This window comes from Sus scrofa, chromosome 1 (assembly GCF_000003025.6).
Source record: "Sus scrofa isolate TJ Tabasco breed Duroc chromosome 1, Sscrofa11.1, whole genome shotgun sequence".
NCBI lineage: Eukaryota > Metazoa > Chordata > Mammalia > Artiodactyla > Suidae > Sus > Sus scrofa.
Genome location: NC_010443.5, coordinates 149,089,361 through 149,114,902, shown reverse-complemented (window position 1 = coordinate 149,114,902; position 25,542 = coordinate 149,089,361). Strand labels below are relative to the sequence as shown.

At 45.9% G+C, this 25,542-nt stretch overlaps 1 protein-coding gene across 2 annotated transcripts in view; it reads left to right on the top strand.

Moving 5' to 3' along the window:
• ZNF407 (zinc finger protein 407) overlaps nt 1-24,401 on the top strand; it is a 426,993-nt gene extending 402,592 nt beyond the window's left edge. The window contains exon 9 of one of the 2 annotated variants that reach the window (XM_021073780.1): nt 21,976-24,401. In XM_021073780.1, the coding sequence (XP_020929439.1) occupies nt 21,976-23,288 (1,313 nt within the window). In that variant the 3' untranslated portion in view covers nt 23,289-24,401. The remainder of the gene's footprint in view (nt 1-21,975) is intronic. The other variant, XM_021073786.1, reaches the window with a different exon arrangement.

Genomic DNA, 25,542 nt, shown 5'->3' with positions numbered 1-25,542 from the left:
TGATAAAGAGACTTAGGGTGATGTGACAACAGGATTTGTCTTACTGCACATTAACTGTGCTGCAGGGAAATTCAGACAGGACCTTGGTCCACAGAGCCCTAACGTTTGAAAAAAGTAATTATCCACACTGTTTCTATAATTCAACTAGGTGTTATCCTGCATTTGCAGCTGTCAAATCATTTGTTTTAAATGTTTTTTTTTAATCTTATGAATACTTGAAAGTTTTGAGTTTTGCACATTATCTCTTAACCAATTTCCAAACAGAGGTGCCAAGGTTTCCTCCTTTTTCTTTTTCTTTTTTTATTCCATTATGGACAGAGTCTTGACAATTGATTTCAGGCCTTTGATGGTAATTTGAGTTGATGCAGGTTACAGTTTCAGCATCATAGTCATAAAGAAAAGGCTCGATTTCCAACATTTCCCCAGGGAAATTTTTGGAGTTAAATCTCAGTTTTCTCATAAACTGAATCTGTTGTTTCAAGCCTCGGTGAATGAGTTGTGTACAATTAAATTTGTCTGCGCGTGACTCAGAGGTGTAGTCATGGTTCTGTGTGCTCACCGCTGTCCACTCGGCCTCTCTCTGTGATTATTTCAGTTTGGAACATGGCCTGTGACGTTCTATAAGCTGAGGCCCCTTTTTCACACTTGTCATTCACTAAGACCTGCTCCCAGAATCGTGCGCTGTGTTTTGACCCTTAGGTAGCTCATGAATTGGGGGGGTGAAGCAGCCCCGGTGACGTGGGGCGTGCCCTTCCCAGCCAGAGGAGGGAGGCCTGGACACGCTGCCCACGTTCCCTTCCTGAAATCTGAAGTCCGGGCTGGACTGGGGAGGGGGCGTTGGATCTTGGACCCCGGTTATTGGATGTTGATGGGTTGGGAACAATCACATTTTTTAAAAGCCTTATTTAAACTGAACAGCTGTGTGGAGTTCCAGTCATGGTGCCGAGGAAACGAATCCGACTAAGAACCGTGGTTGCGGGTTCGAACCCTGGCCTTGCTCAGTGGGTTAAGGATCTGGCGTCACCGTGAGCTGTGGTGTAGGTTGCAGATGTGGCTTAGATCTGGTGTGGCTGTTGCTGTGACATAGGCCGGCAGCCACAGCTCCAGTTAGATCCCTAGCCTGGGAACCTCTATATGCCACAGGTGCGGCTCTAAAAGACAAAAAAAAATAAAAAGAAAAATTTTTTAAACTGAATGGCTGTGAGTTGACTCCCCATGTTTACTATGTTAAGGAAAAAAAAGGTTGATGTTGATCTTTATTCAGAATAGGGTGAAAGATTTTAAATCTCAGCAGTTGGGTTTACATCTTCATATATCTGTACATCCTTCATACTTTGTTCTGAGTTCACAGGACATCTTCACATATTATCTTAGTTTTGGGGGTCAAGAGTTGACTGACTTTGTTTCAACCACAAGATAAACCTTTAAATATAATAAGCTCATTAATAACTTGTAGCTGACTATGTGCATCTAGTACTCTGCAAATAGACACACTCTTTGTCAATCAGAACACAAAGTTCTGCTTCATAACTCTTTCCCCAAAACACACACTATTTAATCTATATTGATGCTGCTGTAATTTATTACCTATAAAGTCAGTAGATTTTTTACAAACTTTCTAATACACACCATTCTAAAAAGCCACCGTGGCCAGAGGACATGGGGAGCAGCATGGTTCCGTGTGTGATGCCAGCAAGCACGGTTACAAACACTGGGTCAGACTCACGCCTGGAGTAGGAGGTTTTTTCCGGAAGCCACAATGACCTCTGAAGTCAGTGGTTCTGAAGGGAATCAGGAACAAGGGTGTTGGCCATATGTGAAGCACTGCTCCAGGCCAAGCATGTGCTGCCTGGCGCTTTGCACACTGTTCCTAACACTCACCCTGCCAGTTGCTATGACCCATTCTAAAGACAAAGAAACTTCAACTTAGAAAGATTTCATAAGCTGTGTAAGCACGTATAGCTCATTAGCTACCACACTTGGATTTTGATCTGGTGCTACCTGAGTCTTAAATAAGGGTAAGATAGCATTGTCAACAGATAAAAGCCTCGTCGTGTTTGTGAGGCAAAGAGGAGACCCTCGTGACCATTGGACTGGCTGTGGGATCTGCCCCATCTTTAGCAATGTGGGAACACGCTCGCTCACTCCTGTGCTTTCCACACACTTGCAAATCCACCTAAAGCAGCAATAGCTTGACATTCTTCTCACACTGTGACCGTGAGTGAGATCACTCAGGGTGAGGGAGGGAGCACTATAGGTCTGTCCCATGTGGCTTCCATTGGAGCACACCAAAACAAACAAACAAAACAACAACAGTAAGCAGAAAGCCGGGTATTCCACACTAGCATAACTAAAGAATAAATGGAAAATAAAAAACAATGTTAATTGGCCACAATTACAGCCATCTGGTAGATAGTCGCATCCCCATTTTTATATAAAGCCACATTCATTTAAGATATGGCCTTTCCTTAATTAAATAGTGTCGCCTACATTCACAAGTGTCAGTGCAAATAACAGGGAAAACCTCCCAGTATCTCCACAGACATAGCCCTAAGCCCCACCTGAGAAAAGTCCATCTTCAGCTTTCAATAATTTGCATGTCCTCTTCTTAGGTATCTGATCTGTACATATTTGGCTTCTGTGAATATTTATTGCCCTTTGAATTAGCCTTTCTCATTTCTGTATCATCGATAAGGTAAAACATAAAAGTAAATGATAATTCAGCCTAATGAGTTTTTGTAATTATTAGACTTCCAAAGAGTATATGAACCAAAGGATTTGCACTGTCTCTAGAAAATAAATATGACACTAGACAGATTAGATTTGTTTTCCAGATGCTAAAAATAAGTCTGTGCATTGCTCTAAACAATTGGAGAGGAGGGAAAGAAAGTCATAGTGTTGCATTACTGTCAACTCCCAAGATTCCTTGGATGCAAAATGATCTAAGTGGCTGCTGAACACTGAAACAGAACCCATAGCAACCCAGAGCATCTGTGACAGGAAGTCATCTAGATGTGTTCAAGAACTTGTCGTGACAAGAAGCTCAGTGTTCGTGTGTAGGGCGTTGACTCTTTAAAAACACTGAGGTTCAATTTACAGATATTAAATTTGATCCTTTTTAGGTTTGCTGCTGGATGAGTTTTGATACGTGTGCAGTCTTGTAACTGTTGCCACAATCTAGTTGTAGAGCATTTCCATCACCCCAGTGTTTCCTGGTGTCCCTTTAGAGTAACTGTTTTCACCTTTCACCCAGTTCTTGGCTGTCCCTATAGTATTCTCCTTTCCAGAATGTCACATAAGTGAGATTGTACAGTATGTAGTCCTTTTCCCACTTAGCTCAATGCTTTTGTCTTTGTTTATTACTGAGCATTATTCCATTGTGTGGATATACCACAATGCGCCTTTCCATTCTCCTGTTGATGGACACTTTAGTTGTGGGTGATTATGAATACAGCTGCTATAAACATTTGGGTGCAGGTCTTTGTGTGCACCTACGTTTTCATTTCCTTAGGAATGGGATTTCAAGATTATATACTGAGAAACTGCCAAACTGTTTCCCATGGTAGCTGTACCTGTTTGCATTCCCACCAACAGGGCATAAGAGTTCTGGTTGCCCCACATCCTCACCAACACTTGGTATCATCAGTCTTTTTAACTTTAGCCATTCTAGTGAGTGTGTAGCGTGTCCTATATGGTTTAAATTAGCATTTCCCAGTGATGAATGACATCGAGCATCTTTTCATATGTGTATTCATGTGTGAATTGCTTTAATTTTTAGAAAATTCTAATAATGAGTTAAAATACACTTTGGATGCACAAGAGCTACACAGTGATGTGACATCCCTCTTCCACATGGCAACTTGCCAAGTACTTGGAGGCTGTTTTAATGTCCTTGTTTCTACCTCCCAAATTTAGATTTGCCAAGCCAACCTGCTCAGCTCCTTTCTGACCCCTTCCCTCCCTTGTCGCGTGGTGTGGTTTAGGGCAGAGAGCCCTCCATGTAACCTCCAGAGGACACGTTCCAGTGTGTGCCCTCTATTAAAACACGGTTCCTAGCATTGAGTTCAGCACTCTCCTTTGAAGTACTGTGTTTTCTTAAAGTAGCCAATGATGGGGTTCAGCATTGTGTTGTGGTCACATGTAATAAGTTGCCCCTGTCTTTAGCTAAGCTCTTGATTGCAGTGGTCAACTTGTCCAGTCTGGTGCCCTGCATCTAGATGTGAGCCCCAACCTCTAGCCAAGTATACATACTTGACAAACATCAGTACATAAAGTATTTGCAGGGAATCCAGCTGATTTAATAATTGGTGGCAGAATTTTTAAATTTGCTAACCTGCTAGGTTTATTTTGGACTTTAAGAGCTGCTGAGCAATTGTGAATTATTTTGATTATTTTTTATCTTTGGGGTCTACTGTATGCGTCGGTGAAAAGGTACTGAGAAATATGCAAATATGGTCAGCAAAAGATTTTGATCCCTGGGGCCAAAATATAAAACACTACTGAAAACATTCTAGCAGATGAGGACAGTGGGCCTTTCCTGACGTCTTTAGAGCCTTTTACAGGAGTTTTTATAATTTATGGGACTGGTGTTAGATCTGTTTTTTTGGGATATATAGTAGCATTTGGGGGAAAATATGTCTCACCCTTTGAACAAGTGCATGAAATTAACTTGTTTACGTACAACTTCATGAAAGGGTTTTTTGTTTTGTTTTGTTTTTATCAGGAGGCAAGACTTTTAGACCTAGATTCCTTGGTAGCTCTGGCTTTGACTTCAAGAAGCCACTAGAAGATTCCGTATTGTTTACGGATCCTGTTACCTTGGGCTTTGTTCATAGTGATTTGGTTTGCTTGGCTTCGTGTTTGCTGGTGGTGTTTCTTCTCTTCCTATTTTTCTGGTGTTAGGAACAACCCTCAGTAATCCTGAACAGAAGTGGACCTGAATTTAAAATGGGCTTGTTCCTATCTCAGATATATTGTCCTTTTCTAACACTTGGAAGTTATCAGTGACATTGAGATGTTCATTGATATGTTTAGGGTAGATGGTGTGAAATAAATGTATTAGTTGTATCTTAATGTTATTGCATGTAAACTATATAAATATGCCAGCTACTACTAAAACCGTATGATATTTGACTCTTTTTTTTTTTTTTTGAGGGAAAAAAATCACTTATTTTTTTACATGTGGTAGTGTTTAAAATTTCTTACTTGCTACTAAAGATCACCATGTACCTAATGTTTTGGGCCAAGACTAAAAATGTATTTCTTTACCAGGAGTTCCCATCATGGCTCAGTGGTTAACGAATCCGACTAGGAACCATGAGGTTTCGGGTTCGATCCCTGGCCTTGCTCAGTGGGTTAAGAATCCGGCGTTGCCATGAGCTGTGGGGTAGGTTGCAGACACGGCTTGGATCCTGTGTTGCTGTGGCTCTGGTGTAGGCTGGTGGGTACAGCTCCGATTCTACCCCTAGCCTGGGAACCTCCATATGCCATGGGAGCGGCCCAAGAAATGGCAAAAAGACAAAAAAACAAATAAATAAATAAAAATAAAAATGTATTTCTTTATCAGAGTCTATTTGGCTTACCTGCTGCACTCCACCCTCCATCTGACTGGTGCAAATTCCATTATAGCAAAGATTTTCTTCTAGGATATTATTGTAAAGTAAAACAATGCAGTATCAGCAATATGTGTCTGAATGAGGAACAAATTTTTTTCAGCTAGATTAGGAAAAAAGTATGTGTGCATGTGCATGTAAAATGTAGAGATGTGATCATCTCAACAAAGTCTTATATTAGAACTTTATGTTGTAATTCTCCTCGTGGTGCAGTGGTTAACGAATCTGACTAGGAACCATGAGGTTGTGGGTTCGATCCCTGGCCTTGCTCAGTGGGTTAAGGATCCAGCATTGCCATGAGCTGTGGTGTAGGTCATGGACGTGGCTCGGATCCCGAGTTGCTGTGGCTCTGGTGTAGGTCAGCGGCTGCAGCTCCAATTAGACTCCTAGCCTGGGAACCTCCATATGCCTCGGGTGTGGCCCTAGAAAAGACAATTAAAAAAAAAAAAAGAACTTTATGTCTAACTGGGACTGAAAAATTACTCATTTTAATTAAAATGCATGTTAATAGCTGAACCACTCAGTTTACATTGTTACATAGAATTCTAAGCACTCAACCTGTGTATTTAAATTTTCTTTTTTGGCTTAAGTTGGGACATTCAGCAAAGTCACTAGCAAGTCATTGGCAATCTGCACAGAGACCCTATGCCTTCAAACAGTGGAAATGCTGCCCAGGAAATGTGGCTAAGGTTTCATGAACATGAAACATGAAGCATGCCAGGCCCGTCTGTGCCAGCCTCATAAAACAAAAGCACCAATTTTATCGTCATCGTCGTTTGTTCTCCACAGTGCTATATTCACGTGGCTGTTTTATGGATGCCAGAGGCGGGGCATCTGCTGACCCACTGCTTTCTTTGCTGCACTTTGGCTCTTGGCTATAATACTTGTCACCTCTGCACCCTCTTCTTTTTTAAAAAGAAATGGAAACTTTAATGCCAAGAATCTTGAGTGAGTTTATAAGGTTTTGTGCTCACTGACCAAAGGGCTTTGTTTTTGGATCGCAGATCAAATGCGAATTGGGCTGGGGTGGGTGAACACGCTTTTAAGCAGAGGAGCAAATCTTCTGTTTACGTAGGTCTCGGAATCTATAAACCTGTTATTTTATTATATTGATGTCCATTTTCATTATCCTCACGAATGAGTATTTCCCATCTTAATGCACAGTATTTGCATGTGATGAACCCGCCAGTTTAAACATGGTTTCTTTTAATGTTTCTGAATTTCCATTTAAATGATCAGAAGTAATTCTTATTTGAAATCACACTGGGCCAAATATGATAACTGTAAATCCATTTGAGCTGAAATGGTACCATCAGCCCATTAATTTCCAGATCTAAATAACACAATCAGCTACTGGATTGTGGCGGTGGACGCAGGTTAGATATTGCAGAGGATGTTGATTATTCATATCTTAACAGGAAAGGAATGACTACACCATCTCATTTTTTAAGGGTAACAATATGAGACCAGGGATAAGATGAAGTTTTCTGTAGACCACACAGTGGTAGAGATCAGGTTGGTCAGCCTGTCTTGAGAGAACCAACTTTATCCTGGCATTGGAGAATTCCACCACGAGGAGAAGCTGAGAGCATCTGACCTGATGGGTTTAAACTGTGTACCTCAAGCCCTGGGCCTTCGCAGAAAGATGGATGGGACCAAGTGGCTGTGGAGTCCTCTGCCCACTTAGCCAGAACTGTGTCACTTTCCATCTGCCCTATGTTTGGGTTTTGTTTTTTTTTTTTTTTTTGGGGGGGGGGAGGGTTTCATAGTCCTGGTATGTAAGTTAAATCCACTCCTAATCCAACAATTAGAAGGTTGAGCCAGGCCACAGACAAACTGTGACCATCAACACAGTGGAGTCCTGCCTCCACCAGTCACATCTCAGAATCTGTCACGTGCAGAACAAACAGCATGTGCCTTTGGCTCAGCTCCTTTGATTGGCTGTGCAAAGAATCCATGTGCTGATTGCCTCCCTTCCTTGATATTTTCTTCTCATAGTGTTGCATTTAAGCCTAATGAAAAAGCCTCCTCTCTCCCAGGGACACATATTCTGTAAAGATTGGAGCCAAAAGTTCTCTTATCAGGATTTGGTGTTTCCCTCCCAAATGCCACCTGCCCCGTGTCCCTTAGTATGTCCAAGTTTGAGCCAAAACATGTTATGTTGATGACATTTTCTTTACAGGTTGAATCGGAAGGAACCCTTCTTTATTAGTAAGACTGTGTCCAAAATTCAAGCTAATTTTGAGTATTTCAGTTAGAATATTTAGGACTCTCATTCTACATATAAATAAATTCAAAAAATGGCCCAGTAAAACAAAAAATTGAACAGTAGAAGCATGTTTTTAAGAAAGAACCAAGCTCAAGGAGGTGGGCAGGCTAAGTTATAATTTTCAGGGTTGTTCGTTTGTGTTAAATAGGGAAAACTGGCATTCAGGGTTGATTTGTGGCCGTTTAATCACTAGCAGGACAGTGTCAAAAATAGAGCTGAAAAAGCAGTGTTTGTTGTAGCCAATAGAAGTAAGTAGTAAAAGGGAGGCCAAGACAACAGAAGTTACTCTGAACACCTGAAAAGAAGCAGGTGAGCTGGGTTTCAGATGCTGGAGGCACATCAGGGAGGTCCAGGGGCCGCTCCTGGGGGGCCACCTGGCCCAGGGTGGGCTGCAGTCGGAGGGCAGCTTTTTAAGGTATATTTTTGTAATGGAATCTTTCTTGGGGGGTATTTTTTCCCCTTTATGTATCTTACTTATCCACTGGACTTCCTGGGATTTCTGTTAAGAATTCCAGATATTTAGTAATACTTTTCAAAGCTTAGCTACCACTAATAGATACTTCGGTACCCTGGAAATGGAATAAGACAACCGCTAGGTCAGCAGGATAATACAGACGTGGAGCCCAGTGATGAAGTGGACATATGTAAAAGCTGAGAGGTGCGGGGTCCCTCTGTTTTGCCCTTGGGCAATTCAGCTTCGAGTTTCTCTCAGGCAGCAGATGAAGAATTAATTCAGTACTGTCATTCTGATTGTCTGGCAGCTCCAAGAAAGAGTGGGACATTTTTGTTCAGAAAAATACTTGACAACGTTTAGTAGAGAATAGAAGTGAAGGGAAACAGGAATTTCCATATTTCGTGAACATTATTCCAAGTTTTGAATACCTTCCTCTTCCTTCTGTTAACGAAGCCACTAATCAGATGGTATTGTGTTCTGATTCATGCTGGTATGGTGTGCTGGTATTCGTAACTCAGTACCCTCGTGCTCCATGGGAAAAGTGCCAGGAATGTGTACCATGTTAGCAGCAGAACCTGCATGTATCCTGGTTTATCTGTAGTGGTGTGAGGTCTGCACCTCCTGTCCCATATTCTGCCCTGTCACTGCCCTTGTTACTCTCAACAGCATTGTAGTTTGGGGGATAAATTTTGTGGTCTTCTTGGAAATGCATTACCCATCAGAGACCTGCTTCAGGTGGTTAGTGGTATTTCTTCATGACGTTTCACAAAGTTGATCATCCTCTTCTTTCTTGCCTTCCAAGACCTGAAGACTTAACCTGTGTAGTCTTGACTCTCTAGTCTTCCATCATCAGTGTCCCCACGTCTCTCCTTCCAGCCCTTGTCGCTGTTTTGGGCCACCGCCTCTTTTCTGGTAGTAGCCAAACACGCAACTTCCAGTGAAGCCCACTGTTGCCCTTGGCCCAACACACGTTGCCAGTAAAAACCCATACTTCTTGGTTCTCCCACAGGAATCTGATTCTAACTTGACTTCTAAATTGATAACTGCACTCATGAGCTGATGTTGGAATCCTTGACCTTTTCTACCTTAAAAAAAAAAAAATCAACTAGAATGTTTTCATACATTTTTATAATTACATTTAAAATGTTTGCTTTGTTTGGAAATGACAGGATAAAAGAGCCAGCTATTTGCAAGCACTTATTTGCAAGTAATATATTTTGCTTGGGCACAGTCATTATTCTGGAAAAATTAAATTGATATGTTTTTTTTTCTCTTTGGCATATGATATTGTATGTCTATGGATGTAATATCTCCCCCACCCTTTTTTTTTTTTTTTTGTCTTTTTGTCTTTTGTTGTTGTTGTTGCTATTTCTTGGGCCGCTCCCGCGGCATATGGAGGTTCCCAGGCTAGGGGTCGAATCGGAGCTGTAGCCATCGGCCTACGCCAGAGCCACAGCAATGCGGGATCCGAGCCGCGTCTGCAACCTACACCACAGCTCACGACAACGCCGGATCGTTAACCCACTGAGCAAGGGCAGGGACCGAACCCGCAACCTCATGGTTCCTAGTCGGATTCGTTAACCACTGCGCCACGACGGGAACTCCATCTCCCCTTTTTAATTGGCTGTTAAAGTAGTAAAGATATCTCTATGTGCTGTATAAGAATCTTGATCAAATGAATACAAGTTAAGGACATCTTCTGAAAGTCAGTTTGAGGCAGATTTGCAGAATTAGTGTCGTAGTCACCTTGCAGAGAAGTCCCCCAACTTCTCTACAGGTGGGCCTGGTGGCGGGGAAGCTTGGGGGTGGATCCTAGCACCGAGGACCCCTGTCACCCTTGCTTCTTATAGTGAGGCCCTGACCCACGTGGCACACTTCCACGGCCGCCGCACTGGCTTTCCAGTAAATTATGACCAAATTACTTTTTCTTTGGGTTTCCAGGATCTCACTGTCTGGCAGCACAGTACTCAACTGCAGACGGAAATGAGGGTGCTGAAGAGAGGGTGCCCCACGGAGCTCCTGGGTGAGGGGTGTTGGGGGGTCACTCAGTGTGACAGCTCAGCCTCCCACCCTGGCCGGCTCTCCCCTAACACATCCTGGCAAAAGAGTCGTTTGTCAGATTCCTGAAAATGTGCCCATCACCCGATGCTCTGTTTGATAGGCTCATTAATATTCAGCAGAATCCCTGTCTCAGCTCCCCTAGAATCCAAACCTCCACAAGGACAGCAGAGGCCTGGATCTGAGTCCTCTTTGCAGCATTCTCCAACCTCCCCTGATGTCACTAGGTGTGTGTTTCATTTCTGAATCAGGCTCATGGACTCAAAGTTTACCTCCCAGTCACCTCTCTCTGCTGCTCCAGTTTTGCCCTCTAGACCACGTAGAATGAATCTCTGCCTGTTCCCATGTGCTACTCCTTTACCCTCTGAAGGCTTGCATTGTTCTTTAGGCGCTTTCATGCTTTTTTGTCAGTGTTTCTCTTAAAACGTGGAGCCCAAGCTACACATGGCATAAAGTGCCATCTGATCCACACGCCATCTCATGCCACCTTCTGTTTCCAAGCTCTGCCCTTGATGCAGCTGTGCTGACTTGCAGACGGCCTCGACCACCAGGCCTCTTCTCTCCATCCTGCTTCGAGCATTTTTTTTTTTAAACTCCCAGTTACATGACTCTATAGTTGCTCACACTAACTGTAATTTGTTATATGTATAATATCCTAAAAATGTTTTAATCATACGAGATTATCCTACATATCCACATATATTAGTTACTCTACATATAAGTTTAAGATGATGTGACCTGAACTATGATGCATTTTGCTTAAAGTAATAATACTAATAATGAACCCCAAACTTACAGGGGCCTTCCTGTGCATAAGGCACATAACTGAGCATTTTGGGTGGACTGTCTCACTCTGAAAGACAATCAGTGTCCCCCTCTTATAGATTGAGATTCCATGATGTAGGGATTCAGGTGACCATCTAGATCTATGGAAGGTCTGAACTTTTACCCAAGTTGTACACCAGCAGGTTGTCCCACCAGGTCAGTGGATGCTCATAAAGACACAACAGTCTTGGATCAGAGACAAAGGACATTATTACTTACAGCAATAGCAGTGACCACAGGGTTTGCCTGGTCCTGGTTCCCCCAGTCCCGCCCCCACCAGGTGACAGTGGTGCCCATGCTGCCTGGACACACAGTGAGGTGCAAGGAGCACAACTACCGAGGCATCTGTACTCGGAGCCACATCTCCTATTGTGAGCAGTGAGCTGGCCGGTCCTTTTCCATAGGGGGAATACCGATTTTATTATGCTGAACAGTGAATAAACCTGCCCTTTGTTCGGGGAGAAGACACTGTGTGTTCCCAGGCTATTCTCTCTAGAAACATCCTTGAAAGGATCATCTAGAATAAAGGCAGTCACGCCTCTGCTCACAAGACCATAGGATTGTCTGCCGGCAACGACTCGCTCAAGAGTCAGCAGTCACGTGGAGAATCTGCCTAACTTCTGCCATGTTCACCGAGAAGCCATGTAAGTCATAAGTGCAACACCACAAAAGCATTCAGGTTGTCCTCCCTGTGGACCTTAGGGAACCTGACAGTCCAGCAGTCCTGCCACTGACTTGCACAGTGGTGCCTGCCCTTCTGCATCTGTCCCATGTGAAGTGGACCCTGGCCTTCTGTCCTACATCCTGATGCGTCCAAGGCGAGGTTTTACTTCCATCGCGTTAACTCTTAATGAAGCACAGGAGTCTCATCAGAGCCACCAGAGTAGTGGAGGTGACTTTGTCCGAGGTTCTAGGCAAGAGAAAAGAGTTGCTGGGATAAGGACTCTGTTCTCAGAGACTGAAGAGCTGTTGCAGTGACCGAAATAGCTGACCCCTTGAAAACGTTAACTCCTGTTAAAGAATTAACAGGCATTGCTTGAGCCTTGGGTCTGCAAACTTCTATTCCAGCCAAGGTGGAGTATGTGTCCTTTGTCAGGTGAGGCCCCCGGAGAGGATTTGGGGTGCATGGATGACCCCCAGAGAGCAGGGCTTGTCTCTGTTCCTTGATATCCATGTTGCCAGCCTGTCAGTCACAGTGTCCCAAGGCATCACCTCATCTGCATGAGGATGTGGCAGTGCTTAGAACAATGCAAACTGTGCTTGTGCACGTGCAAGTGTGTGTGTACAAATGTGGGTACATGTGTAGGTTTCAAGAAAACACAAAAACCTGACATTTGATGAAGCATAAAATTTTTAAATTTCATAAAGTAGTCATGACGAGAAGCTACCAAGTGACATTCATGGTGCCATTAAATGGTTGGTGCTGATGGTGGCACAGGAGTCCTTACTCACTCCTCATCGGCTGTGCCTCCTCTGGTCCCAAGACGAGGGACTGCAAGCTAGTGTGGTCGGGGGCAGGGGGAAGGTAGAAAGGCGCAGCCCTCTCCCCTCATCTCTGTGCTTGGCCGAGCTGCCCAGCTGCCCCTGCAGCCCCCGCAGCCCCCGCAGTGCCAGGCCAGGGCCTTCCTGGTATGACCTGGGGAACACAAGGCAGGAGCTCTGGGTCTTTCTTTTCTAAGGTCCTTGAAGGTTATTCCTGGTGGGCAGCCGGCCGTGTGACCTTGGGAGCCCCAGGCAGTGCTTGTTAGTGTCACCAGGCTCCTTACGGGAGCTCCTGAGTTTTGGTCACTTGTGATGATTTGAACCTTTCCCCACAAAACATGTGGCGGGGGGGGGTCCCTGTATGGTGTCCTTGTACCACCTGACCCCACAGATGCAACTTTGCCCTATTTCCTGTGTGTGAATCACTGTTCCATGTCAAGGACCCCTCACACAGGTGTCAGTCCAACAGCACGTGCTCGGGGCTGGGAGCCTGCCCATCTAAAAGTGACACTGACCTCTGTTTACACAGTGCTGTGCCCTAGACAAACCTTCAAGTCCTCTCCTGATGCAGCCCCATGGAGCGTGCAATGCTGCGCGACCCCCGCACTGGACTCTCACCTCCCTGGACACAGAGGTTGGCCTTACCAGATTCCTGGCCACCAGAGGCACGTAGCCAACATGTGCTCAGAGCAGATGATGTGCTTAAAACGTGGGGAAGAAACTCTCATTGTTTGCAGTGCACACCGGCAGCTGCCGTTGCTCAGCTGTGAGCAGATGTTAGGCCTCCAGAAGCCTTGCTGATAATTAAAATACTAACAGTGAGCTTTTACCCAGCTGCGGGTTCTGGGAGCTGTGAATTTGATTTTAATGGTGCCCCGGTGCCGTGGCTGAGGAGAGGTTGGCTTTTTACCTTCACAGAGAAGAGTTTGCAACGGACACAATGTCTGTATCCTCTCACTTCTTCAGGAAAAGTAGGAAGATGCCATGAGACACAGGAAATCCAAACACGCCTACGAAAATGAACGTGAACTTTAATAGGGTTTGCCAGAAAAACAAAGGAGACAGGTCTAATCTGCCTTTAGCCTAGGAAGCGACCTTGTTAGAGCAGGGCCTATGGACAACCCTTATTTGCATAATTTTACCTTTTAAAGTGTGTGTGATGGTTCCGACTTTTGAAAAATAGGCCTTGTCTCCTAATATTGTGTTATCTGTATGGGGGGTTTTATAAGACTGTCAGAGGACATTTAGGAAAAGGTCGTCGGGCTTCCTAATTTTCTGATTCCATAATGCAAAAAAGAATGTCAGTGTTGGCTTGAGTTAACATCTCCATCAGACAGAGGTGGCTTTGCCTCAAACAGACAGGGCTGCTGGTTATCTGCAAGGCCTTCAGAAATGCTGCCGGCCTCAAATCCCACAACTTGTTCAAGCTCCTGAGTTCTCCAAATGCAAGGGTGTGTGTGCCTCTTACCCTTTGTCAGCTGTTACCACCAGCACTGCACGGGTGAGGTTCACAGGTGTGGAATCAGCCTGGGCACCCCAGGGGGACACATGCCCCAGACAGGCCCTGCCCAGCAGCCTAGGGCGGCCTTGCCTTGCCCTCCAGAACATGTACCAGACGCCAAGTGCACTGACCCCTCCCTAGCTTGTTCCACCCAAGACTTAAGACCTCTGAGGGGCTGTTTTGAAGAAGTGCTCTTTGTGGGTAAATGACAAGATAACAGCACTCTACAGTCTAAAGTCCCATTTTATCACCCCTGTGAAGCACAAGAAGACATGGTTTCTGTCACAGTAGTCAAATTTCCAAAGTTCTCTGGCCACATCCTGGTCTGTCTGCACCACCCACGGGCTCTGTGGCAGCAGAGACACAGTTAACACCCCTTCCCACTACGACCGTCCCCACAAGCCTGCCAGGAGACTCTTAAAGGGTCTTCCTGAGTGAGATTTGTGTGTGTGGCTCCCACTGGAACTCCCTGTACGGAAATGATAATATATACCTAAGGGTCTGAGGTAATACAAAATTTCTTAGGGTTTGTGACTTTAAAGGTAAAATATTGTCTTTTATTCTTTGTCACTCTTCAGTGCCCCTGGAAATATCGAGGCCCATGGAGACTCTTGGTGGCAAAGTTAGAAACCTGGTCAATCATGTATTTCTAACTTGAGATAAAATTCATTCTTGGTTCTTCCTGAATACGCTAGAATTTCTTTCAGGGGTCTTATATGATTATCTTCAGTCGCTCCTAGTTCTAAATGTAGAACTAATGACAATGAAGATAAGACTTCTGTTTCCTCAGTCTGTGTCCTGGCTTACTGTACATACCCTTTCAGTAACAATCACACGGGGTGTCCTATCAAATTATATGTTTGAACTTATGCCGAAGATTCCCTCAGAAATGATGTGGACTTCAGGTTTCACAGAAAACAATTTTCCTCGCCTGTTCTTATAAAACAGTGGCCTTCACGGAATCGTGGACAGAGCAATGGCTTTTATTGTAACTGTAACATAGACCTTGGTGTTTATTTGTGGTATAAATAGATTCTTAGCCGAACGCCCTCAGACTATTGTGTTGTGGTGTATTTAACACATCCTCAGGCCGGTTCACAGCAGGCAGGTTGCAGGATGACCAGCACAGGCCTGGGCTCTGCAACAGCTCTCGCTAGCATAGCTTTCACATTGCACACGCCTGAGGATAATTTTAATTTTGTACCTCCAGTAACCTCAATTTCTAATTTGTGTGTGAATTTTATTCACACAGACCAGAATGCATTTCTATCTAACCCTTGAAAATAATAGATGTAAGGTACTGACTGTCCTTTGTTCTCTCAAAAAAAAAAGGTGAAATTGTCACTTTAGTCTCTAACCTGCTGTGATCGTGGGCCAGACTAGACTCTCCCACAGGACTCAGCTGGGGTTTCCTGCAGGGCCGCGAGGCTGCAGGGGGCACTCTCAGGGGCCTTCTGCAGGAATACCAGTAATTATTATTGTCCCCCAAATGAATACATTATGGCACAATCATCGATATCGATTTGACTGGCTATACTATTGGTGACTGCTATTATAAGAATAATTTATTCCTAGCTTTGAAATTTCTAAAAGGTTATATTTCATTGAATTTTAATTTGTCATTTTTCCTGCTTTCACTTGAGAAACTTATAAGCTTTGCTGACATTAAAATATGGCTCTAATTTATTAGCATAATCTGTTAATATTGTTTCATTTTAATAGACATTAAGTATGATTTCTTAACATTCTTGTTAAAATTACATCTTAAAACTGAAGTTGAGAAAAATTATATGAGGCTCAAGAATCACAATGTCATGTGTGCCCCAAGTTTTTATATGAAAAGCTTTCCTTTTCTAATCGCATCATATTCGAGAGGCTTTCATTGTGACAATGAGCCAGGCTAGCGTTTTCAAGCTTAGTGCCCTCCTAAAATATAAAATCCAAACCACACCCGGTATCTGAGACATAACCTAGCAGCACATAAATGTGTAATACCGTTTCAGGAGAAGCTTAGAAATTTACAATAAATGCTGGCTGGTGGCGGCAGAGTGGCCCACATCGAGTATTAGCGCAGGCTTCCCCAACGCAGTCTGCAGTGCACCCGCACACATCGTTTTAATGCCATCTTTATCTGCTACGCGATGCATGAAATCTACTTTCAGTTTTAGAACTGCCAGCGACCTTTGACCCCTTTAGTGGAGACACAATGTGACCTTTCTATTGTCATCGGCTTTCATTCTCCTGAAAATTCTATGAATTTTTATTACAAGTTTTTTTTAAGCCAAGCTGAGGCTTCAACAAATTACTTGACGCAGATGAGATGAAGTTGTTGGAGTGGGTTAGGTAAGTTTTACAGCCCGCGTGTGTGCCGCCGAGGAGCCCAGCCTCTGTCCTGCAATGTCATACGCCAGTAACTGCTGAGCCTACTATTGGATAAATACATCATTTTATGGAACATTGATTGTTCTATAAACCCAATGGAGTATTATGCTCTATGATCAAACCATTTAGATTGTGTGTAGAGCACAGAAAATGCCATATTCAGGATGGTACTAAAAGTGCCATTTGTGTATTTTATGGATGTCATTACAGGGGAAACTTCTCTCTGTAGGCCCTGTTTACTGCAAAATTTTTTAGTGTGTAATGACATTTTTCATTCACAACGTATGCCTTCAAGAGAGGGGGCCTTGTTTTATTTGTTTCATTCGAGTTTACTGCACAAATTCTGTACATTTTAATTAAATGTAAGCTTAACAAAAGCATAAGGTATTTATTCTGTGAGGGAAAAAATGATGACAGTAACGAAAGAATAACACACACGCAAAAAGGAAGTAGGCAGGTACTCAACCCTTTTTGTAGCTTCCCAGGAGCACGGCAGACAGCAAAACAGAGCCATTTGCCCGGTTTGGGGGTTGAGGGGGGGTGAGTCCCTCAAGCTTAACCCCTCCACTCCTGCATGATGGAGTTTGTGTGTTTCAACTCTGGGGATGTTCTGTTCAAAAGGGACAAGTAAGAAGGAAAGTATTCCGTAATGATCTTCTGGAGAAGTGAGCCTAATTAGAAAGCATCTTCCTGAAGACAAATATTCAATCCCCTCAACAAAAAAAAAAAAAAAAAAAAAAAAAAAAAAAAAAAAAAACTTTTCATCTCAACCAAGTGGTAAACTTTCAATGCATTTAGCTATGAGAAGGCAGTAAAATATCTCTGTACTCATGAAAGCAAACCAGCAGTGAGGTGGGATTTCATAAATAGGCACGAGGCTGCATTTTAACTGCAGATGCACCTTCTACGCAAAGCTACTTATCGTCCTCTTGGAAACAGATCCGAAAAAGACTGATTTAGACACGCTGTTTGATTAGCTACTATTAGCATGCTGAAATCTGATGCTGTCTTTGAGAAATATCAAGTGTAATACAAATATTATGTTGGGCATCCACGCTCTGTTAAAGATTTGTGCAAATTTGGAGCAATAACGGTGACGAGGTAGTTGAAGATAAAAGCTGTACGAACTTCCTGGGTTCCAGATACTGTACCCACTTGGCCATTTGCATTGGTGAGCTTCAGTTCATATTTACTGGAAAGATCTCAAAAATTGAAGTTGATGTGCCCAGTAAATTCTTGGTCATAGCCTGGTTCGAATTTCAAGTTACAGTAGAGATTCACATTAGTTTAAATGACACTTGAACTTCTACATCGCTCAACATTAATTCATTATGGGTGAAATGGAAGAATCTTCAGTGGGTGAATCTTTTTCAATCTGATTGAGGCTGTTACATTTTATAGGTGCTATTTTTCAAAGCAGTACTGACAGCACTCGAAGTTATTAAATTGCTGAATCAAAGATGGACCTGCACTTGCATTTATGGGCTGTGATGGAACAGCGGGGCCCGCGTTGAGCCGAGGTTAGGACGCCAGTATTGTCGAGCCTCATCACACCCTGCGGTGACAGCCCTGTTTACCCATGTAGTTTACGTTAATGGTCTGGAAGTGGCTTCACCCACCTCTGGATTCAAATAAATTCAGTAAGTGGCTCAGAATAGCATAATTATCAGCACTGCAAGGGATTCAGAGGATAAACCTACACCCAGGAGATTCTCGTCCAGTGGCAGGCAAAGGAAGGGACTTCCTGGGACCAGGCAGGTAGCCTTTCTCTCAGAGAAACCAGAGAATGGGGGCGGGGGTGGGGGTCTATGTTCTTTTCCAGCCACAGAGTTCCTCTTTCTTCAAGGTAAGGGCAAGGTGTCCTTCACTGTAGTCATTTAGGGAGGGGGCATGATTTGAAGGCTGCCTTCTTTATGTTTTATGTCCCTTTTTTTTTTTTTTTGTCTTTTTTTTAGGGCCACACCTGTGGTATACAGAGGGTCCTAGGCTAGGGGTCCAATCAGAGCTATAGCCACCGGCCTACACCACAGCCACAGCAACGCCAGATCCGAGCCACATCTGCGACCTATACCACAGCTCACAGCAAGGCCAGGGATCGAACCTTAACCCACTGAGCAAGGCCAGGGATCGAACTTGCAACTTCATGGTTCCTAGTCGGATTTGTTTCTGCAGCACCACGACAGGAATTCCATACATCCCTATTTCTTTTTTCCAAACTCTAAACCGAAAACGACCTTAGAATTAGAGAACGGACAGAAACAAACTGGATCAGGTTCAGTGTGATGCAGGCACGTGGAATTTCCATCCAGGTAGTAAAGCCAAGGGTAGGAGAAGAGCTGCAGGCATACCAGGGAGGCTTTGGCAGGAACAGTAGACAGAAGGTCTTGGGGTCCACACGGATGGCAAATTGAGCAGTGATGGAACACACCCAGCCGCTGCTACCCCGGCACACATGAAGGTGTCGGAGCCCATGAAGTGCCCGCCCTTCGGGTCAGGTCTTCTGCGCCAGCACCAAACCCGCTTCTGACCTCTTGGAGGAGAGAAATTCAGGAGAATTTAAGTTCAGAATGCACCCACAAGGTTAGGTTAAAACACACAGACAGTGATTCAGTCCTTTCCTAGGATCTGAGAGGTTTAACCTCATCTCATGCTGATCTTCTGCCCTTTAATCCTCCTGAGGGTCTCTGATGAGGAGCGTGTGTTCCTTTTGTAAAGCCTGAGAGTGACTAGGGGAAGGGTGGGGGAAGATCTCTGAAGCCAGCACAATGCTGGGCAGCTGGGTCGGAACACCACCTTGATTCCGCACAACTGTCCATCCGCTCACGTAACCCCTGGTGAGTCTGCTGAGCCCCTGGCGAGTCACTCTGAGCCCCAGAGTAGAGACCTTGGCCCTCAGCCGTCTGCTGCCAGGCCCGCATATGGGCGCCCATCACTGCTCGCCACTGGATGCCTCTGTCAGAGCTGGCGGGAGCCTGCTCTCACCATCCCCCTTGTCCCCACTGTCCTGGGAGAGTGAACAAGAGAGAGCAGAGGCACACCGTAGTCGGGGAGGTCATTTAGCTGGGATCAGCGACACATTGAACCCTCCTCTGGGAAGGTTTGAACAACTTTTAAGATGCTATAGTTTACGTCAGCCTGGGTGGCGTGGGCATGGCCAGGCCTGGCTCCCCCAGCACTGCCTGCCTGAGCCTGGGCAGCAGCTGCCCGGCATAGTGTTCTGTGTTTGCCGAATGGGTACGTGGGAGGATCTGCCCCAGAGGTGGTTCTGGTGACCCCCAGGTCTTTTCCTGACCTCTGAGTCTATGATTCGATGATCTTTTTAAGAGTCATGCTCTAGAAAATTCTCTGAGAAAGAATAAACGTAAGTGGTCCTAATCTTTGTTTACAGAAATGGCTGACGTAGAGGACTCTTTTGAAAGCAATGCTTTCTGAGTAGCACCAACATGGGAAGCAAAATTGTCTTACTTTTAAGGGATGTTAGCAATGATAATGTAACACTTCTTAATCCTTTTTCTAAAGAAGTACCTACATTAAGGACAGAAAAGAAGAATATTTTTAAAATGTGGTTGCCATCAAGATAAGGAAATACTATAGATCATTTATAGATCATTCTCTTATATAGGAGGAATGGAGGTGATAATAAGAAACATAGAAAATTAAGTATTTAAAGGAGAAAACAGGAGCTCTGTTTAAAGAGTCTCTTTTTTTGTGCAACTAAAGACTACAATTTTCACTCATACTTTCCCCTGTCAAGTTATTAGACAAGCATCACAGATGGCGCTGGGTGACAGGTGTGTACACGCCCTGCCTCCAGCTCTCTCCGGCCTCTTTCCCTCCCACCTTCAGTTCTGTGGCCAGAGCCTTCTTTCTGTAGCAAGAGGCAGCTCAGGCTACAGCTGGGATCTGTAAAGTGGGCCTGAAGCTCTCCATCGGTTGGCAACCCCAGGCCTTTTAGGGCTGCTCTGCCTTCCTGGGCAGGTGTCCAGACCACAGACCCAGCCTGAGAAGGACGTTGCTGCGTGATGAGACCGACCAGTGGGCGTACATGCCAGCAGCCTGCAGGCTCTGTCCCCAGACCTACCCTGATCCCTTGTCCCAAGGGCTCATCTCTGCCTTTTCTGAAACAATCACAGCTTTCACTAAGAGGAATTTGGGACTAGTAGTCTGATAATAAATGCTGTATCCTTCGTCACAGCCTAAAATAGATGCACTTATTTTTCTTTCCTGTGTAAAAACATTCCACAGGTGTCTTCGGTCCACAGACTGTGGCCCTTGGGCCTTAGTGCCTCCTGTCAAGGGAGGCCCCAAGGGATCCCGGTCTGGGCTGAGCCATCTAATCCTTGAAAAGCCCCCCAGCCACCCAGACTGCTGGGTTTTCTCAGACACCCCAGCCTCTGCCTGGCCCCATGCTGCTCTAGCTTTAGGCTCTGACCCCCTCCCAGCCCTGAGGGAGAACCTGGATGTTCCTGTCCCTCCAGGCAGGCTCTGAATGTGGTTTCCTCTGTTCATCTTGCTAAACGTTCTTTCCCAGAGCAGGAGTGTGTTTATTCTCTCCTGAAGTAGTTCTCACCTTATGTCGTCCTTGAGTCATTCAACAAACGCCTCTTTGCTGAATGTTGGCTGCATGCCGGGTGCCTTCCCAAATGTCTCACTGCAAAGTGGAATCAGCTCTCGTGGCTGGCGAGGCTATGCACACGGTTCTGGGCTGTCTGCTCCCCTGGGTCCTGGCTGAGGAGCCCCTCCCTCTGAGCCTTGGCCATGGATCCCATGCGCCTGTGCTGGGTGCCCAGGGCTCGGCACCCAAGACACCCTGGCAGGCTGGTCACCTCTGCTCCTGAGCTTAGGGCCTAACACATAGTAGGTGCTCAAACACTTGCAGCTGTGTTTATGGACGACCTGTTTTACTGTTTATTATGCAAGACTTTCCTTCTTTTTGTTGAATAAACAAACGTACTGTGTCTAGTATTTGGACATTAAGAAAAGATTCCCTTTGGCTTAGAAGGTACTGCTACTGACTGTTTCTGATTTCACTACCCACAGCAACTGAGTCTCTTGTTAGAACTGAGAGTAACTAACCAAGGGGAATTGACCACATTCCCTCCATGGGAACTGGAATCGACCCCTGGTTGATGAGACTGCACTGGACTGTCAAACCAGGGGTTTGGGAAACGCCTGCTCCCAGCCTCCACCTTCTGTGTTCACCCTTGGCCTGGAGCCGCAGTCAGAGTCCAGCAGCTGCCGCCTCGGAAGGCGCTGACTTCGGGAGCCGGCAGCTCTGCATAGTGGGTCAGGGGTATTTCTGTTGAAGTTTTAAAGCTTCTGCAGAAGAATCGCCTTGCTTTTAAGCCTAAAAGTCATTTTCCTAGGCTCTAACTGGTCCCTGTTTCCCCAGGCATTGTGTCCAAGTCCTACGAGTGCCGTCTAAAGGGCCAAGGAGCCACCTTCGTGGGGACGGACAGCCCCTTCACGGCGGCCGCGCTGGCGGAGGAGTCTCCCGTGAAGGACAGGCCCCTGCGGAGCAGCAGGAGGCAGGCGGCGCCGCCCGAACCCGTCCAGCAGGTCATCATCATACAGGGCTACGACGGGGAGTTCGCCCTGGACGCTTCCGTGGAGGAGACGGCCGCAGCCACGCTGCAGACGCTGGCGCTGGCCGGCCAGGTGGCCCGGGTGGTGCACATCACGGAGGACGGGCAGGTTATCACCGCTGGTCAGAGCGGGGCTCCAGTGGGCAGCGGGGCGCCGGGGCCGGTCCTGCCAGAGCAACTGGCCGATGGGGCTGCCCAGGTGGTGGTCGTGGGAGGCTCCATGGATGGCAACGGCATGGACGAGCCCCTCAGCCCTGGCGGGGCCATGATTCAGCAGGTGACCAAGCAGGAGATTCTAGACCTGGCTGAGGCCAGTGTCCACCCGCCAGACGCGGCCTCCGCCTTAGACGCCCTGCTGTGCGCGGTGACCGAGCTGGGAGGGGCAGAAGGCCGGGCCGCTGCGGAGGAAAAAGGCAGGGCGGGCCCCAGAGACGTGTTGGTCCAGCTGCCAGGGCAGGAGGCGGCCCCCGCTGTGGCCCCGCCCACGGCCCCAGAGATCCACATGTTCCATGATGTGCAGGACGGCCCGGCCGGGGAGCCTGTGGAGGTGCTAACCCAGGTGGTGCGGCCCTCAGCCGTGATGGCGTCACAGGAGCGCGCCCAGGTGGCCTTCAAGAAGGTGGTGCAGGGCGTGCTGCAGTTCGCCGTCTGCGACTCGGCAGCGGCCGGCCAGCTCATGAAGGACGGCGTTACGCAGGTCATTGTGAACGAGGAGGGCACGGTGCACATGCTGGCCCGGGAAGGCTCCCAGATCATCATGCAGGAAGCCGAGACCCACAGCCAGCACGTGGACCTTGCCGAGTCCGACGGCGAGATCTCGCAGATCATCGTGACGGAGGAGCTGGTCCAGGCCATGGTCCAGGAGTCCGGTGGCAATTTTTCTGAGGGGGCAACTCATTACATTGTGACAGAACTGCCCCCGGGGGTGCAGGACGAGCCGGGTGTGTACTCACACACTGTGATAGAGACGGCCGGCCCCCAGGAGATCCTGCAGGCCGGGGCCGTGGTCCCGAGTGGAGCGGACCAGCTGACCAGTATGGTCATATACACCCAGGAGGGCACCCCGGCAGCCACGGTCATCCAGAGCCAAAGAGAGAGCAGCGAACTCCACGAAGCCTGAGGCCAGAACACAGCCACTCGGCACTGGGCGGACTTGGAAAAACACGCACACACAGCCTGTGCTCCCTGGAGTGTGTCTGCAAAGCCTTCAGGACAGTGATGATGGCACGTCCAAGGTGCAGGAAACACCCCAGGCTGGTGATGTCCACTGCTGACTGCGCGCCGCCCCTCGGGCTAGCAGTGGGGAGCCCGGCTGCACACTGGGTGGGCCGCGTGGGACAGGCTTGTTTACTTTTCGTCCCTCTGTCGATGCTCTTTCCTCTCTTCTCTCCATTGTGCTGAGGAGAAGCCAAGTTTTTTTCTGTTTCTTTCCCTCATAAATGTTTTCCCATTTCAGTTTTGAAAGGATTGTGCCCTTGCGGTGAAAAAAGTGACCACAGTGTATCTTGTGGCTTGAGACATGGCGGCCCTCACAGTCCAGCATGTCGCTGTTTTAACATTTTATTATCTATTTGGTTAAACTTGCAGCTACATATATTACCGTGTTGAAGCAGTCCACTCCCCTTCATTTTGGGGGAAATTTTAGGATGAGTGTCCCCAAACCAAAGGCTGCCTGTTAGTTCATTTCAGTATGGATTTCCTCCCCTTCAGACAGTGTAGGTGTGTTCATTGCTCTGTTTGCTTCTGCTTAAAAGATTCCTTCTTAAGCCTATGGTTAAGAAAAGCCTCGACATTTATATTCAATTGAAATAAACCTTGGTTAAGAAAACCCAATGCTTCTCGTTTTGACTTAGTTTCATACAATAAAGTCTATATGAAATGTGCATTCTGGAAAATATTGTTTGCATCAGTATTTTGCATTCATAATAAATGTTTCTTCATATTGCTATCTTCTGCACAGGATTTATTTGTGGTTTATGTCCGTGTGAGAGAGCTGACATCACATGTTAGTAACAGAAGGCCATGCCCTATGGCCTGGCCCCAGCAGTACTGTCCCCTTCATGTCGGGTCATTGCAACTGGGGTTGCAAGTTCACGTCCGCTGACTCGTTTCTTGGTGCCACTGCTCCTCTTCCTTTTCCAAAATTGTAAAATAATCCCCTCCCCCAAGTGTAAAGGTTGTTTTTGTTCTGGTTGTCTTTCCTTTGAAATAAAAGTATAGTATTAAAAGATAATGATGATACTTTCTTTCCAGCAGCCAACCAGTGGGCAGCTGTCAAAATTGGAGAACTCGCTTTTCGTCTCACACGCTTCTCGGCCTCCTCTGCCCACGTCGAGTGTGCTGGGGTTGGCACCATCTCCTGCAGCCTGGGGCTGCTTTCTGAATGTTGTCCCATGGCCCAGGGTGACAGTAGCATATTCTATCATGGTTTGTCTCTAAAGATTGGGAAGAACAGGAGAAGAAAAGGAAGAGAAAACAGTACCATTTTTGGCTTAAATAAAAGTCCCATTTACACCTTCCTGAGAGGTCAGCCTGGAAATGAACCCCCACCCCCACCCCAATATCATCCTCAGAGCCAAAGTCTGAGTCCCTCCATCCGAGGGCATCTCCCTTGATGCAGCTGCCCCTCCAAAAAATACAAGGTAAAAATTCAGGTTTGACATCACTATTCATAATTAACTGGGTATGACTTGCTCCTGTTTCTTAAAAATGGCAGGGTGGCTCTCTGCTCCTCTTCAACGCTGTCTTCAGCAAACAGTGACAGGAGCAACTCCCGTGTGTTGTCAGAATAAAGGTGACCTTTACAAAGTGATGTCCCTCTCCGAGCTCCTCATGCATGGTAGAAAAAAAAAAAAAAAAAAAAAAAAAAAAAAAAAAAAAAAAACAGATAGGGGGATGTTTTTCAGTGGGAATATTTCTTCCTGATCGTCTCTCCTGTTTGCTATAGCCTGTGGTCCCCAGCCTGGATGCTAATTCTTAACTGTGCTTAGTCCTGTATGGCTAACCTTTCTGCCGCAGTCCTGGGTGTTGACACTGACATGCTGCAGTTTACCGTTTGTGATTTATTTAGGATAAATATGTCTCAGGTGGCATTTAATCCTTCATAAAACCAGTGTAGCCTGCAGTGTCAAATCAGCAATCACGTTGTATGCACAATGAAAAGAGCAGGCCTTTGCATAAAAAAAAAATTGTACAGAAGGTGTTTCAAGGCTCAGAAGGATTGCAAAGGATTCACCAAGCCATTGTATCCTGTAATTACCTGTAGAGCTAGGTTAATGTTAGCTCTCTTTTCTCTCTCATTACACAACTACTGGAATGTAAGGGAGCTGAAGAAGTACATACACATCATGGGCCTCAGAACAATGAGGCGTGGC